Source organism: Drosophila grimshawi, unplaced genomic scaffold, assembly GCF_018153295.1.
Source record: "Drosophila grimshawi isolate 15287-2541.00 unplaced genomic scaffold, ASM1815329v1 contig_311, whole genome shotgun sequence".
NCBI classification, from domain to species: domain Eukaryota; kingdom Metazoa; phylum Arthropoda; class Insecta; order Diptera; family Drosophilidae; genus Drosophila; species Drosophila grimshawi.
This window is the reverse complement of record NW_025063098.1, coordinates 14,431,191-14,448,230: the sequence shown is the minus strand read 5'-3', so window position 1 is coordinate 14,448,230 and position 17,040 is coordinate 14,431,191. Positions and strand designations below refer to the sequence as shown.

The following is a 17,040-nucleotide window of genomic DNA, read 5'->3' as shown; positions in this document are numbered from 1 at the left end:
TCTGTCAGTGGGTGGCGTGGGTGGGTGGCGCCATACCAATGCCAATATGCCACACCCAATACAAATGCCTCACACAGCGACACACACACACAGACACACATACAGGGAGACAACAGTAGAAACAACAAACAATCTACCGTAGTCCAGCAATACAGTTGGCCGGTCAGCCAGTCGGAAGTCGGAAGTTGTACGACCATGCCACATGCGGTGGCAGAATGAAGGATGAAGAGCGGAGAGTAAAGCTTTGCCAGTTGATGGCAGCAACAACGACAACAACAACAACAGCAGCAGCAGCAACAACAACAACAGCAATAGCAGCAAAGGCAACAACGACAACCATTTTCGCTTTATGGACTTTCAAACTGTTGCTGTTAATTATTTCTTCTTCTTTTAATGTGGCCACTGCTGCTACTGCTGCCGTCATTGTCGTCGTTGTCGTCGTTCTTATTGCTATGCCCTTGTTCTTGTTGTTGCTGTTTCTGTTTGTGTTGTGTGGTTGTTGCTACCGTTGATGATGATGTTGTTGATATTATGCAATGGGGCTCTTCCCCTGGACGGTCGGCACGCCAGCATGCTCCTTTAGCTGTTGTTGTTTGCACTTTTTCACAATTTTACACTTTATTACAAAAGCATTAAATAAAATTCAAAGCGAATGAGCCTCGGCAATGCGGGCAAGCAGTAAGTAAGCGAGTGGGCATTTTTGATGGGGCCGGGGCATCGGAGATGGGGCACAGCGAGGATGCAAAGGCGTCGAGGCTGATGCTGATGCTGATGCTGATGCCGATGCTGGTGTTGGGACTTCGATTCGCATTTGGGTTCATTGAAATCTGCGAGCGGCGTCGATTTTGAGTTTGTCGACGGTGCAATGAATGTTGTTGCATTGCATTCAGTTTTCAGGGCATTTGTTGTTATTGCTGCGGTTCATACTTTTGTGTTTTTGTCCATTGTTTCGAATTTTGCTGTTCAAGCAGCAGCATCAACAGCAGCCGCCGCCGCAGCAGCAGCAGCCGCAGCAGCAGCAGCAGTAATAGCAGCAGCATTGGCGGCAAACAAGCAAAGCAAGAGAAATAGCTTGAAGTATGTATATAGTTTCAAAAGTGCCAAAAGCACTTTGACATTGGAATGGGTAACTTCAAACAGTGGCACAAAGATCAGAGAAGCGTTAATGATATCATTTGGATTCATGATAAATTCAATAGTGAATACTGTACTTGAAATCACGAGGTGCTAAATGCTTTTTCTTTTGAACTTCTTCTTATGTGTAATAGCCTTGTCAATTTAATGAAGAAGATACATATGTATATATATATATATATATATATATATATATAATAGTTACAATGTTTAGCGTTGCGTTTAAGCTTTGGCTTTAATATAGTAATTAATGAAGCTACCGACTACAAATTATTTCAAGCATAGCCCTGAAAATCTTTATTAAATTGTAATTATACACATTTTTATAAATGAGTCACAGATTTAAATAGATATTAATCTTTGTGAACATTTAAATATGCATATGTCGAGGCATACGTACAGAAGTCAGCAAATTTAGTAAATTGCTATTTCAAATAATGTACATAAGCAAAAGCCAATCATTTAATTTTATACAAACAACAATTGCAATCAAATTGTCATTAACTATAACTACTATAACCATCGCAAATGATACTGCGATTGCCATCAATATTAATAACGGAATTCTTATGAAAAATATTTGTTCATTGTTAGCAGTGATTATCACGGAACTTGCGTTATAAATTTTGAATTTATAAACTAGTAGTTCGAAGTAGATATATAGTATAAAATAGTCACTTGTTTGAATTGATAATTAACTCAATTAAAAGCACTTCAGCGGAAACCAGCCAAATACCTGTGTAAATAATGATAAGTTAGATCAACAAACACACCTATAAAAAATGATCAATTTAAAACAGTTAATCTATCGTTAATTGTCAAAATATTCATTTATGCAATTGGCTATTAAATAAGCTTTGCATTCTTTAAATTAATATTTATGACTGCTGGACTCTTTGCATCGGTTTGGCACACTGTGCAAAATGTTTCAATTAGCTGCGCTTCGATGTGCATCGCCAATGGAAGTTGGTGTCGACAACAAGCAACAGCAGAAGAGGCAGAAGAAACAGACAACAGTATAAATAACAACAAGAACAACAAGATGGAGATGGCAGCGCCTGCAGCTGTGGTCTATACTTAAACAATGTATAAATTCGCATACAAAATCGACCCCAGAGCAGAAGCCTCACACCCCAAAATCGAAACGATAGCCAAAGTAGCCGGGAAATCGTGGAGTGCGTTCGGCGTTGGTTGGCGTTGGTTGGCGTTGTGGCTGGCAATGTGGTGCAATCAGTTACTGTGGCTTTCTGGCCGACATTGCCAGCCATGTAGTTACTCAGTCAGTCAGTCAGTCAGTCAGTCAGCTTGGCAAGCTGCCCATCCACCCGAGCATACAACGTCTACCTGCCGCCGCCGCCCACCTCTCACCTCACACAGCTTTCGTCATTCATACGAATGAGTGCGCGCCGAGCCAAGCGTCGAAAAATCTCCACAATTGGTGTGAAATGCAACATGCTAGTTGGCCAGCTGACTGACTGACTGACTGACTGGTTGGCTGGCTGCCTGGTTGGTTGGTTAGCTTGCTCGCTGGCTGGCTGGCTGGCTGACTAGCTTGCCGGTTTCCATTGCAAATATGGGTTAATTGTGCGAGACTTCGACACTCAAATTATTTAATGTTCAGTTTCGTTTCGTATTATTTGCCCTGCCACGCTTCAGGCCCCATTGTTTGTTGTTTATGTTGTTTATGTTGTTGTTGTTGTTGTTATTGTTCTGCCCAGCATGCATTCGTTTCGAATCGCTTTCCTTACATTTATTGCATGTGTCTGGCCATTTTCAAATAATATGGACATACATTGAACTTGCTGATAATCCTGTAAATTATTCATATAATTGTCATATAATTTATTTTCCATTTTCATTATTAGTAATGGCTTTATTTTTGTTTACTACTGGGTTTTTTTTTTTCATCTAGACTTATACGTTTTCAAATTGTGCGCAATTAAAATTCCACAACGTCATCGACATGCGCGCTACAATTAAATTCTATTCAAGACTTCTGTCCAGCTCACAATTGTACGAGTATTGTGTTTCTATTTCGCTGAGCTTGCAATTTAATTATCTTGTTGTTCGTACGAGCACCACTTGACCGAACTCCTCCAGGAATGGGTGCACTTAACTGAAAGTATATATTACAACATGTAAATATATTTAAAATATTAATTATTATATTGGCGTCATGTTTTCATACAAAACATTACAGTATATTATGCACAAAAAGTTGTTGAAGAGCTGAATGGTTTTATATAGTTTTATATATATAGTTATTTTGATGGCTCTAAGCGAATTGGATTACTCCATCATAAATTTCATATAGAAACGTTTGAATGCGCTCTGCACTTTCAAGTTAGGTGCTCTTCCTTCTTGGTTTGATGTAGACCTGTTTGTGAATCGTATATTTTAAGCAGAAACTTCAACCAAGTCCTGCGCTTTTAAAATCACTCACAGAAAAAATGCATACAAGAGTGAAGTGCTCGTTTTCGATATTATTCTATAATTTAATATACAATTCGAGGTTTGAATTTGATTTAAATAATTTTGCTCTATAAAAATTGAATAAATTAAATATATGACGTTTTGAAATGTAAAGAAATATTTATTCATTATTCAGTTTATGCAAGAATTGATTTAAATGTGTTTAAAAAATATCGCGTAAGTCTTTTAAATAAATGTGTACATATCAATAACGCACATAGCAATGTCCGTTTCAGAATCCGTTGGTTTTAAATATAAATTCAACCATTTAAATTTGTTTGTGTATACATGTAAATTCCCCAACTCATAGCTTTGACATTTATTTGTTGTTGTTATATTTAAAGTTTTATAAAAATATAAGTTTGCATATATTTGAAAAATTGAAAAAAACGTGTTTTTTTTGCAGTGCAAAGTGATTTATTGCTTTTCAGAATCAAGTAGTTTCATTTCATTCAGACAAATACATATAAAAATGCATTTAAGTAAAAAAATTATTCATGTTTTTTTTTTAATAATTATTTATTATATATGATAAAATCAACATGTGCAATATTTTTAAACAATTCAAATATTTAATTTTAAATACTTCAATATTATTCCACATTAACAAAATATCGTGTAAGCAGCCGACTTTAAAAGTGGATTGCTATTTTAGTACTTTCATTCCCAAAGTTCTTTATTTAGCATTCCTACTTTTCTTGCATATTTAAAACGTACAGTAGCTTCTGTGACCTATACATATATTTTAAAGTTTTTTTTTTCGGGAGCATTAATTAAAAGAGCCCAACAACAAAAATCGAGGGCTCTTGCTTTATGTTGGATTTCGTAGATCCACTTTCTGTTGTGGTTTCACTGTGCCTTATAATATGGATTTTATTAAAATTGTATTTGAGTTGAATTTTCAATTGGGCTTTGCGTTTTTGTCTCGTTTTTTTTGTCAACAGGTGCGTCTGGCACTTCATTATACATATTTATTGGTGCTCTTTCCTTGTCCAATGCCATGCAGAGCACAAAGCCCGAGTGAAGTTTTAATTAAATTTCGTAATGAAATTCGCTTATATTTGATTTTTAGTAGCCACGAAAACAGTCGCATAGAGACCGCCGCCGCGCCGGTTGAACACATTTAACACACTTATCCATTTCAATTGAAACATTTCCGAATTAGTTAGATAATCAAATCAATTCAATCTGTGAGCCGGAAATCAGCCTTAAGCTCAAAATGACCCAACGTCAATCTATGGAAGTGCAGCAGTGTGAAAAGCATGAATTTCTTTCATTGAAAAAATGTACGTAAAAATGCATGTACTTTGTTGAGTTGATATATGCAACAAATTGATAAGAGTGGCGTTATTATAAAATATTTTAAGGACATATGACATCATGAATTTAAAGAATTAAACAATTTTATTTTCACACACCTGTTGACCTCAACTCTGTCGATTTAAACTTCATACGAGGCGAAAAAAATGGCTTACAGCCTATATGTAATTTAATCCATTGCCTTTTTTAAAGCCCCTTTAAAGCCAGTATGCTTAAATTGATAAAGCAAAAAGAATTATACATATGCTCTACAAAAGTTATTCAATTTCGACAGCAATTGGTACAAATGGGCTTTAAGTTTTTGCAAGTGAAATGAAAGTGTTGCACAACAGGAAGTTTCCGACTTGTTAATTGTTAATTAATCGCTTAAATAATTGCCTAACAATGATGAAAAAAATAAAAGATTAAGTATATTAGTCACACAAAATAATCTTTAAGTTGAAGAGACATTTTTAGTCTTTATAAAAGCATTACTAGCATTTTTCTATTAATTCGATTATTCTCTAAGGAACTTAATTCAAGTGAAAGATGTTTAAATTGTTATTGAGTTCTAGGAGCGTTTTCAATTCACTTAAAAAACTTAAAATTAAAATCTGTGTTAAAAGTATGTTCAGTTAAATAATACCAGTATTCATTTTAATACAATATCTGGAGAATTCTTAATAAATTAGCTTAAAGTAGTTTCCTGATGCGCCTTATCAACTTCAAAAAAATGTCTGTACAAACTGTTGAAAACTACATTTACATTTAAGATTTAATTACATACTAAAAGGGTCTCGAGTAAAAGTTGTTTTTGATTTTAGTGCAAATACTTTCAAAACAATCGCATTAATTTCCTGATAATTTCTGGTTTTGTTTGCAGCCCGACATAAAAACCTTCTGACCACGATGGAGGATGCGAAATTAATGAACATTCGAAATGGATACACAAAGTCCTTGGACGATCACTGTCAGCTTATCACTGGCATACAAGGTGAGTGACCGAAAGACAAGTGAAGGGCACTGCCACGGCCAGGGTCACCTGCCCCATGGCCCGGGATCAAGTTCATTGCATGACCGCAAAAAAAAAAAAAGAAAAAAGAATGTAACTCACTTACAGACCGAAAGCAAACAAGTAACCTGTTTTGGTATTTCTTCCAAAAAACAATAAGCATTCATGAAGAATTACATTTGTCTTCCTGGTCGGGAGTGGGTGGCAAAAATTGTTGAAATTGACAAATTATGTGACAGAGTTTTTGTCTGCGAGAGACAACGACGCCGACAACAACGGCAACAAACGGCGGCTCGCAAATCCAAAGAGCCAACACAATTGTTGACAATTCACTCAAAGTGCTGCTGTTGTTGCTGTTGTCGCTGAACAAATGCCCCAAAGCGCTCAAAAGCTTTAAATGCGCACGCCGCATGCCGCATGTCCCATGCCCCATGCCGCACACTCGCACTCGAAAAAGTGAGGCCACGCGTTTGGTGGGGCCCCGGCAGCTCAATTCCGAAGCGCTCATAAACAATGCTGGCTGGCAGTTGGGTGGCAGTTAGGGGTTAGCTTGGGGTGGTGCCGTCGAGTATGTGGGGTTTTTGGCGGCTCAGTTTCGGCTTGGCGCGATGAGAAGTGCGCTTGAGTTGCATTTAAGCCAATTAGCATAGGTAAACAAAACATTTGAGTGAGCGCGCCAAGTGCTTTTGGTTTGAGTGCGACCCCAGGGGGTGTCTGCCGCTAGGCGAGTGGAAGGGCGATGTGGGCTGGGGACTGGGGGCTGGGGGCTGGTAGGTGATGCTATAAGATGAACAAGTGTCGGCTCGAGGTGTCAGCCAGTATTTGTATGAATATGAATTTGTTGGTGTGGATGAGTGTGTGTTTGTAAACGCTTGATGCCGTTGCGTCCGTTGCCAACAGCAGCAGCCAGTGGGTGACTGGGTGGTCTCCATTGTAAGTCCTTAACATTGTTGCACTTATTATGCAATTATCGAGTGGCCACAGTGTTTAAGTGTGTGTGACTAGCCTGCATTAGACATGCAGCTTGACAGAGATTTACGTCGTCGATTGCCAATTAGCCCACAACAACAGCAGCAGCAGCAGATGGACTCAGCCAGCGGCAGCACCTTGAAGACAGAATAATGTCTACATACATGCTCTACACTCAGAAAAATAAATCGCCAAATCAAATGAATTTCTACAATTATAACTATTCGATTTAATGATCCAATCTTCATTATTTGTTGTTCTAACGCGAGGAGTATTATAAAATGCATAACTGCCGAATTCGGTACGAATAACTTGGCAAACTAAAAAGATTTTCATACAATAACTCATATTTCGCACAGTTCCTATGGCGAAATTAAAGATGGTTGGACGGGAGAAGGAGTGAATGGTCATCTAACAACAGTGGAACTTCCTACACGTTCCACTCCTGTTAGATGACCATGCACTCAAAAATTAAGGCTTGCCTTTATACACAATACAAAATAATTATTGCTTTAAATAAAAAAACATCATATTTTTTATCTACCGATTTAGGATAAGTATTTTTAAGGTTGAGAATATGTTTTCCATGTATATAGAAACTATTACTATCTCTCCAGTTTTCAGTTCGATTTTCCGAGTGTATACATTTAGATATGTATTTGTGTGTACAAATGTGTGTGTATGTAGGTGTGTGCGATTGTGTGTACCATTGTACGATAGATGAATAGCTCGACGAGCTGCTAACTTGCAAATATTTATGAGTGCCCCACAAGTGGCAGGCAGCAGCAGTAGCTGTGGCAGCAACAGCCGACAACAATGTCAGCATTGGCGTTAACTTTGAGTGTTGTTGTTGCCATTTTGACATATGGCCAAAATGCAGCCACATGCCAAACGCTCTTTACGTGTGACTTGCCAGTGACTCTCTGCTGTATGTGTATGTGCATGTGTGTGTGTGTGTGTGTGTGTGTACGTGCTGTGTGTGCGTGCGTATGTGTGTGTGTGTGTGTGTATGTCTGACGGCGTGAATTATGCGCAATTGAAGTGGCTTTTGGGGCGCGCATTTAAATTCGTGACGCGCGTCAAGTGGGTGGCAAACAAGCGTTGAGCATTGGCGGCAGCCAAGTGGCACTGCCACTGCCACGGGGGAGGCTTAAGGGGTGAGGTGAGTGAGGTGGCGCTTGCACAATGATGCGCATCAAATTGGCTAATTGTTTAATGGCTGTTTGCATTGATCTTTGCAGATGAGTCGCCCATGCAAATGTTTTACAAGGATAAAGGCGTCTTCCTCACTGGCGGCACTGGCTTCTTTGGTAAAAGTAAGTTGAACGTGACTTGAATTTTATTATATGGCTGCTGTTGTTGTTGTTGTTTTACTAACGAATTGATTTGTCCGCTAGTTATTATTGAGAAACTGTTGCGCGTCACAGAGGTGGCTCAAATATATTTGCTGATACGCACCAAAAAGGGCAAGGATGCCCATGCACGCATCGAGGATTTGTTCAATGATCCGGTAAATGATTTCTATACTAGCCACAATGCCGAACGAATTACAAATTACAAATTATCTATGTTATCTGCTCCATAGGTCTTTGCCAAAATGAAACAGATCAATCCAAAGTATCGCTGCCAGATCGCAATCATCAGCGGCGATTGTTCGCTCCCGGGCCTGGGCATCTCTCACCGTGAGCGCGAGATAATCAAGGAGAATGTCAACATTGTGCTGCACAGTGCGGCCACGGTGCGTTTTGATGAGAAGCTCAAAATGGCCATTGCCATCAATGTCCATGGCACCAAGGAGATCATCAAGCTGGCCAAAGAGATTGTCAACCTGAAGGTGAGGCTTGAAACACAATTGTAAAGATATAGCTTCCCAATTCATATAATCTGCCCCTACATAATATTTATCATCTGAAGCAAATTCAATAAAATTGGATAAGAAACACAGATTTTGTTAAGCAAAACATGACTTAAGGGAAACTGTGGCAATAAAATTAATGCCTCAGTTTAAGACAATAAATATAATTATGAACAGGGTTAAGAGCGTATCCTAGTCAGGTTCTCTTGCCATAAACCTTCAATTTATTATTCTTTACATCCATGATTTGTCGAAAGTAAGAGCGATAAATATGTCCTGAATGAATTCCACAAGTTAATACTCAGCTATGCTATATTTATTTCAACTAGTTCATAATACCCGTCTGAAAAAGGTTAATCAAAAAGGCAAATTGCCATTGTTTCCTGATTATTTTCATTGCTTGGCTTAATTTAATATCCCTCATTATTTTAATAATTATATTTCTGACTTTCAAACTTGCTGCGATATGTGTGAATTTATTGCAATACATATTGAACAGTTTTCTATAGAATATGCTGTAATATTTTAAGTAGCTTTCACATTTAAACTCTCTGGTATGGTTAAATAAATTCAATAAAATCCTCATTAAGAATAATTGTGCTCAGTGCAAACACAATTAAGCTGAGCATGTGTCCCAATTATTCATGTTCATTGGCGTTGACTTGAATACTCGCTGTTGTGGTCAACATAATAAAAGCTGATTAAGAATACATAATTAGAGCTCGCACAACGCAGTCCTTGTTGCGAACGGTTTTTTTGACAACAGGAGATTAACTCTCTCACTGTAATTAACTCTCTCTCTCTCTCTCTCTAATTCTCTGATAAGGTTAACAAAATCTCTTGTAAGCGTATTAAGAGTAATTATACCATGATCTGGGTCTCCTACGGACTCAATTTGACACAATTAATTTATTAATGTAAATCATTCATTTATTTTTAGCTTGGAACACTCATTATTTAGATCTGTTATTTTTAATTCAATAAAAACAGAAAACAATTATACTGAATGCAAGTAGACTAGACAATCTTAGGCTACTTGGGACACTCATTATTCCTGGTCCTTATTTGTCAGATTGTGCTCTGGAGTCTCGTCATTTTCATTCAGGAATTGTGTTCTTGTTTGACGACCATTTTTTTTTACCCATATTCATGGCCTAATAGTTTCTTACCATATCTGGCTTTATGAGAAGCTTACCAGTATTTTCTATTGAGTTTATATTCGAATACTCTGAATGTCAATTGCCACTACGAGTCTATATAATTTGGCTACAAAGTTACCAACTTTATTGTTGGGAATACATTTATTTAAGAACTATGCACATTGGCATATCAACTGTGAGACCACCATATAGGTATATATTTGAATACATACATAATGTTGTTGCAGGCTCTTGTGCATGTCTCGACGGCATTTGCACACTGCAACATGCGCTACATACAGGAGAAGTTCTACACTGGCATGATGACTGGGGATAATGCCTGCAAGTTGACTGAGTGCCTCGACGAGCACACGCTGAATACGCTGACGCCGACGATTATCCAGGGATATCCGAACACATATACCTACACCAAAGTGCTCGCCGAGAATGTGGTCCACCAGCATGCACAGAAATTGCCCGTTACCATATTTCGACCCGGCATCGGTAAGATACAACTTTTATACAACTTTCACTATGCCTGGCTACTTCATTTTGGGATTTGGGTATTTGTGTTCTATTTTTTTAGTGATCACCAGCTATCGTGAGCCGGTGACTGGCTGGATTGACAATATGTATGGACCCTGCGGTGTCATTGTGGGCATTGGCTCCGGCGTCCTGCGCGTTTTCACCGGCAACATGGACAACAAAGCGCACATTGTGCCGGTGGACATGTGCGTCAATGCCTTGCTGGCCAGCGCCTGGGATGTGGCACGAAATACGTAAGTATTGCTTGCCACACAATCTGACATTTGAGAAAATCAAGTTGCCTCTACTTTAGACTTTCCCAAGTGGGCGCAAAATGTGCTCACACTACTTTAACTTCTAATTTAGTCTATTCGAAGTATAGAAAGGCCTTCAATCAATAGTCGCTTATAAGTTATAAGGAAGTTTATAGATAATTACCTTAAAAATTGTCTGCACTTACGTTGTATTTCTTTTATAAGTTTCGAGATTTCAGAATTTTAAATTCAAAGCTTTTGATTTTCTCTTAAGCCTGGTAAAATGGGTTTTTCTTAATTTAATTGTTATTCGCAAATTTGATACTTTGCTTTTAAATTTTTCATAGTTATTTTCGTTATATAATTCGTACCTAAATATTTTATAAAGAAAATAAATATAATAATTAAAATCTGCAACAATTTTCTCTCTGTGTAGATATGAAACGCCGCCCATATATAACTATGTACCGGATACGGATAATATGGTCACCTGGCGCAATTATATGCAGACGGGCTTCAAGTATGTCAACGATATACCCATGCGCAAGTCCATCTGGTACCCGTGCTTCACCATTGTGCCGCACATGTGGCAGTATCACATACTCTGCTTCTTGTACCACACATTGCCCGCCATGTTCATGGACTTGATTATGGTTCTCATGGGCAAGAAACCGAGGTATGTTTCAATTTAATTGCACTCGCAACACTTGCAACATATTTACTCAAACTGAACGAAACTTTCTTCATTTGCAGAATGTTGAAAATCTATCGCAAGATACACAAGTTCAGCAACGTTCTGAAGTTCTTCAGCTCGAATGAATTTCGCTTTGACAACGATAACGTGCGGAATTTGGTTGATAAACTAGATGTGAGAGACAAGCGTCTGTTTGCCTTCGATATGCGTGATCTTGACTGGAAAAATCTATTTAAAGTCAGTTTGTATGGGCTGCGGCTCTATGTTGTTAAGGACGATCCCAACAATCTACCCGAATCCATTAGACGTATTAAACGGTAAATATCAAAGGCTTAAATCACGTTCATGTTTTGAATTATTCATTTATCTTACATTCTTTTTTTATGTTTGTTTCAACAGCATGATGGTTCTACATTATTGTACGCTGGGCATCGTCTATTCGTTAACACTTTGGGCGCTCTATGGACTGGTGAAGCTTATATTCTTTTAATCTCCATAGGGTATCCGATGTACTTGTGTTAACGTAACAAAATGGGAAGTTCTCCTGTCCATTTGTATTGTCACAGCATCATTTTCAGTTTCGGCGTAGCTTAGTTCTAGATTTAGATCATGATTATGTTTAGTCCTACGGTTACAGCGCTCTATCCGATATCTGTATAGTTTAGTTTTTAATTGTACTACTGCTCAAGTTGATTATATGTAACACTCACTGTGTATATATGTATTTATGTACGAAACTAATCGAATCGCAAAATAAAAATCGCTTTATATTTTTTGGGACATGCAAATTTGAGTTGTGTTTTAATTTATTACCTGTTATATGACCATGAATAGGAACAGTTCAACGACAAGAAATTTGTCATAACTAAAAAATTCAAATTGATATGTGTGATTGGAATACCAATCCGTATTTATGCTACAATTTTCTTATCGTTCAGTTTAATCAAATGGCACATCAAATAGTTCTTACTATATTTACACTGTATCCCAATTTAAAACGAACTAATCCAGCAATGAAACTTAAATAAACATTTGTTAGTGCAACAGATTTCTCTTTTGAATGTCATAAAAAAGTGGAATTCATAGAACGAGGATTAAGTCTGGTGCACAGTCAGATGGGATTATTGAAAAACAATGGATGGGGAATCGGTGAAACTTTTTTTTTCCGACAGGAGAATAAACGTAAAGTAATCAATTGATAAACTGTATATGAAATGTATTCACTGGTCAGAAGTACGAGAAGAGATAGCGAGAGAGAACGACAGAGAGAGAGAGAGATAGAGATAGAGAGAGTAAGTTAACGTTGAAATGAAAGCAAAGCACACACAGCACAAAAGTAAAGTAAAAAATGTAGAAACAATAAGATATACTGATTTAGACATTGGCTTAACATTGATATTTTTATTGCATATTTTCAGGCGACGACCATGTCAAAAGGAAATGTCGCAAAATAATGTCAGACCGCGAGAGAGAGAGAGAGTGAGAGTGAGAAATAGAGAGAGTGGGAATGAGCTTATCAAATTGCAAACAGAAGCGGCATTCATTGCCTTCAGCCATCATCCAAATCCTGTAAGGCGCTTTATCGCATCGCACGCACACATGCATATAGAATAAGATACACACACACACATATACACATGCACAGATGTATGTTTATATAGACGTACACACACATATGCACACACTTGCGTTCATATATAAATAAATAAATCCGCTTGTATCACTTTGCAGTGCTGCACTTGTATGATTTCAAAATTAAAATCAGAGCATAACCCAATCACCTCCCAACGCCCCCTATTCCCCCCCACACACCCATACAGACACTGCTTGGAACAACAACAACTATTCGCTTGGCTCGGCCTGAACGGCTCATTCCCAATACAGCCATAAAGCACTCGCACACTCATCAAACATACACGACGCGCTTGTCTATAGGGTGTGTAACGATATGTCTGTGTCTGTGTGTGTGTGTGTGTGTGAGTTGTGTGTTGTTGTGAAGGGACGATGGAACGTTGCTTGTGCACAGCCAGTGAAAAATGTTTGTCAAAACCGCAATGCTGAGCGCTGTGCGCAATGATTGAAGCCATTGCGACGCGTCGCATCGTTATCATTGAGATGCGGATGCGGATGTGGATGCTGTTGCGGATACAGTTGTTCAATTTTGGGGGCCAAGTATGTAGATTTTTCAAAAAATTACGACAGCGTAACGCCCGCGTGTCCAATTAAAGTAAGCGGTGAACAGGGCATGTGTGCACAGAAAGACAGACGGACTGGCAGACAGACAGACAGGCAGACAGACAGACAGACTCGGCTGAGTAATAACTCCCCAATATGTTGCATGGATATGTCTGTACGTATCCATATATATAAATATATATGTACAATATACATATACACATAAATATAAGAATGTGGAGTAGGGGGTGGGCGAAGGGGGTACTAAAATTGCAAGCGTCGCATCACGAACGAGCGAGCAGAACATTGAAAGACCAAACAATCTCAATCTCTCAAATTAGATTTTCAGAAAAATGCACCTCTGGGAAATGCACAATGAAAAAGCATTGCACACACACACACACACAACTACACGCACAAAACACACATACAATCACACACACACACACACACACATCAACAAGAAGAAGCCGAAGCAACTTTGTCGTTTGCTTATCTCGGGCAAAAGCTTTCCGAGCATCTCTCGCTCTCTTTTAGTAGTAGTTGCAGTTCGCTGCTCTCTCTCACTTTCGCTCTCTCTCTCACTCTCTCTTTCGCATTGTCTGTATGGTTCGCCATTACTCTCGCGCTCACGTAGCAGAGCAATAATAACGGCACATGAAGTGTATGGTTATTCAAGGGTTGTTCATTCGTGAAATTAATATTGCGCCAGCCACGATTCGGGGCAGCACGCGCGCCGCAATGTTTATGTCTGACGTCGCTTGTTTTTGCCGTTGCTTTGTTGCTGTTGTAGCGCTGGCGCTGCAGCCGCATATTGTAACGGTTTTTTATGTGCCTTGCATTCTGTTCCACTGGCAATATGCCAAAGCTTGTTGTGTTTCAATTCCACTTGGTTTCAGACACTCTCGCTCTCGCTCTCTGTCTCTCTTTGTATGCGACTCTCTTTAATGTGTTTCTAGCGTATTTGCTTGCATGCTCTTTGCTTTTCAATCTTGTTGTTTTCAACTGTGCTGTGTGTGTGTGTCGGTTTGTGTGTGCGTGTGTGTGTGTGTGAGTGCGCCGGCATTTGCGCTCCATTGCCAGCGGTGGACCATTATCAGATTTTGTAATAGCTTTACGTTTATTACTTTTTTTCAATTTCATCGTCGACGTCTTCGGTATTTTTTGGCATTTGGCGCACTGTCTGGCTGTGTACATATGTGTGTGTGTGTGTGTGTGTGCTGTTAGTTCAATTTATATTTTGAGTCGTTTGTGTATTGCAGTCAATGCTTGTTGAATGTTGTAGGACTAAGTGCATGTTGGAGTTATGTCCTGGTCGCGTTTTGCACGTCAATTAAAAAACTTGACTAGGACATTTTGTTTTTCCAAAGGTACTCACACACACACACACACACAAGTACGGCTGATGTGCATTGTAGACACACGCACACACATTCACTCACACACGCACACATGCTTATATCTGCTTGTCTGCTTGTAATTCCATACTCAGTTTGCTTGTTTTGTCGTTGTTGTTGTTCTTTGTCTGGCGCTTCGTCGTGTGCAGTTAGGTTATAATTATTTAGCCCTGCCCTGTCACTGCTTTTACTACTACTCTTACATCCCCCCACCTTCAACCTTCCCCTCCGCACTGCTTTGCTCTTGCCTGTGGTGGCTGCGTGTCTGTGCTTGTGTGCTGCTATCTCGCTCTCGCTATTGCTCTTGTTCTTGCTCTTGCTTACTCCTTTGCTTGTGTTCTTCTTGCCTTAGTTTAGCGCTCGCGCGCGCATATAATAATATTTTAAATTAATTACAACAAACACGAGTTTGGGTGACAGCGTGTGCTAGTGTCTATCCCTATGTATGTGTGTGTGTGTGTGCGGGTGCGGGTGTGTGTCTGTGTGCTGGCGCGTGCTTTTGTGCTCCTCGCTGCCGCTGCTAGCTGCCTCTGCTAGCTGCCTTTGCTGCTGCTGCTGCTGCTGCTGTTTTGTATGAAAAGTGAATTAAAGCGAATTTAGCGCGCTTCGCCCACGTCCAAAGTGCATTTGTATGTCCTGCACTGCTGCTGCTGCTGCTGCTTCTATTGCTGCTGCTGTCGTCGTCGCTAACTTTATCCTTGGCTGCTTGGCATTACACACACACACACACGCTCACAGACAGTGACACTTTCGCTATTCCAGTGTGTTACTGTGTTTATGTGCTTTTCAATTGCAGCGCATACGTTGCAGCTATCACGTCAACCCCCTCCTCACCCCCCGCACCATCCCTGCCACTCCCACTCCGTGCACACTTCCACACTATTGTCTATTAGGATCTCGTTTGCGCTTCTGTTTTCTGTTCTAGTGCTTCTTTTGAAGTTTTCGCTTGCATTCGCATTTTAATTTGAAGTGCATCATCTCAGTTACCGCCGCCCTCCAGATCCGCCCACTCGTTGCAAGCTCCTTGTAGCATGCGTCTGTGGCCACAAACAAACAGATAAAAACAAACAAACAAGCCGTGCACACACACACACACACACACACACACACACACCGAGCAGCCCACAAACAAAGAAGTGCTTATGCTCATTCATTCATTTCATTTCCCATTACATTTGCCCAGCACTGGGAATATATCCAAGCAGGCAGGCGGCATTCATTGCCACCATCTCGAGCTGCGTTTTCACCTGAACGCCGTGTGCCGCATGCCGCGTGCACGCGGGTCTAACGGGAAAACGCAAAGACCAAACAAAATGGTTAAAAAGCAAACCAGCCCGGCAAGAACAACTACTACAACAACCCACCCGGTTGCCACTTGCGACTACTTTATGCCACTTCAACGCAACTCAATTGCTTTCTTTGCCCTTAACAATGTGTGTGTGTGTGTGTGTGTGTGTGCTGGTGTGTGTGTGGTTTTATTAAAATACTCTGACTCTTTCTTTTACTTGTCTGGCCTTCTCCGGCTGCTTTCCGCTTTTCTTTGCCGTTGTTTGCTGCAAATAAAAATAATGAAAAGCGGCGGCAAATAAAATTTGCACAAATTATATACACATACACATACATATACAAATACGGATACATGCATACAGATATATACAAATATATATTTTTTGTGCTCGCTTTATTTCTTTATTTGCGCAAAATGCATTGAGAAAATAAATAAAATTATATATAAAAGCAACGCGTGCAGCTTTTCCATACACCCTGTAAATCCACTAGGCTTGGTGCATATTCGATAACAACAACAGCAAAAAAAAAAAAAAAATGAAAACAGAAATGAAAACGTTGCTTTTCAAATAGTTTTCAAGCAAAACATTACTTTTTTTTTGTAAATGTTCTTTCAATTAAAAGTTCATAACGATTTGACGAGGCAATGTTTCTAAATACCTCAATATTTTCGTTGCCATTACCCAAACCATTTTTAATTAAATTTAAACAAAATATAATTTTTTTTTCGAATTCAACTAAAAGGTATAAATTATTCGTCAAAGGTCTGCATTCGCGATATCCACTCTGTGCACTTTTGCCTTAGTAACTACCCATTGATAACTGAAT

At 39.2% G+C, this 17,040-nt stretch overlaps 1 protein-coding gene across 1 annotated transcript in view; it reads left to right on the top strand.

The window, feature by feature from the left end:
• Positions 1–12,141, top strand: part of LOC6567259 (fatty acyl-CoA reductase wat) — a 30,189-nt gene extending 18,048 nt beyond the window's left edge. Inside the window, exons 2-10 of the mRNA XM_001994238.2 lie at positions 5,789–5,899; positions 8,128–8,202; positions 8,284–8,396; positions 8,472–8,720; positions 10,129–10,384; positions 10,467–10,659; positions 11,096–11,335; positions 11,413–11,670; positions 11,753–12,141. Of these exons, the coding sequence (XP_001994274.1) occupies positions 5,815–5,899; positions 8,128–8,202; positions 8,284–8,396; positions 8,472–8,720; positions 10,129–10,384; positions 10,467–10,659; positions 11,096–11,335; positions 11,413–11,670; positions 11,753–11,843 (1,560 nt within the window). The 5' untranslated portion in view covers positions 5,789–5,814 and the 3' untranslated portion in view covers positions 11,844–12,141. The remainder of the gene's footprint in view (positions 1–5,788; positions 5,900–8,127; positions 8,203–8,283; positions 8,397–8,471; positions 8,721–10,128; positions 10,385–10,466; positions 10,660–11,095; positions 11,336–11,412; positions 11,671–11,752) is intronic.
• Positions 12,142–17,040: the final 4,899 nt, after the last annotated feature.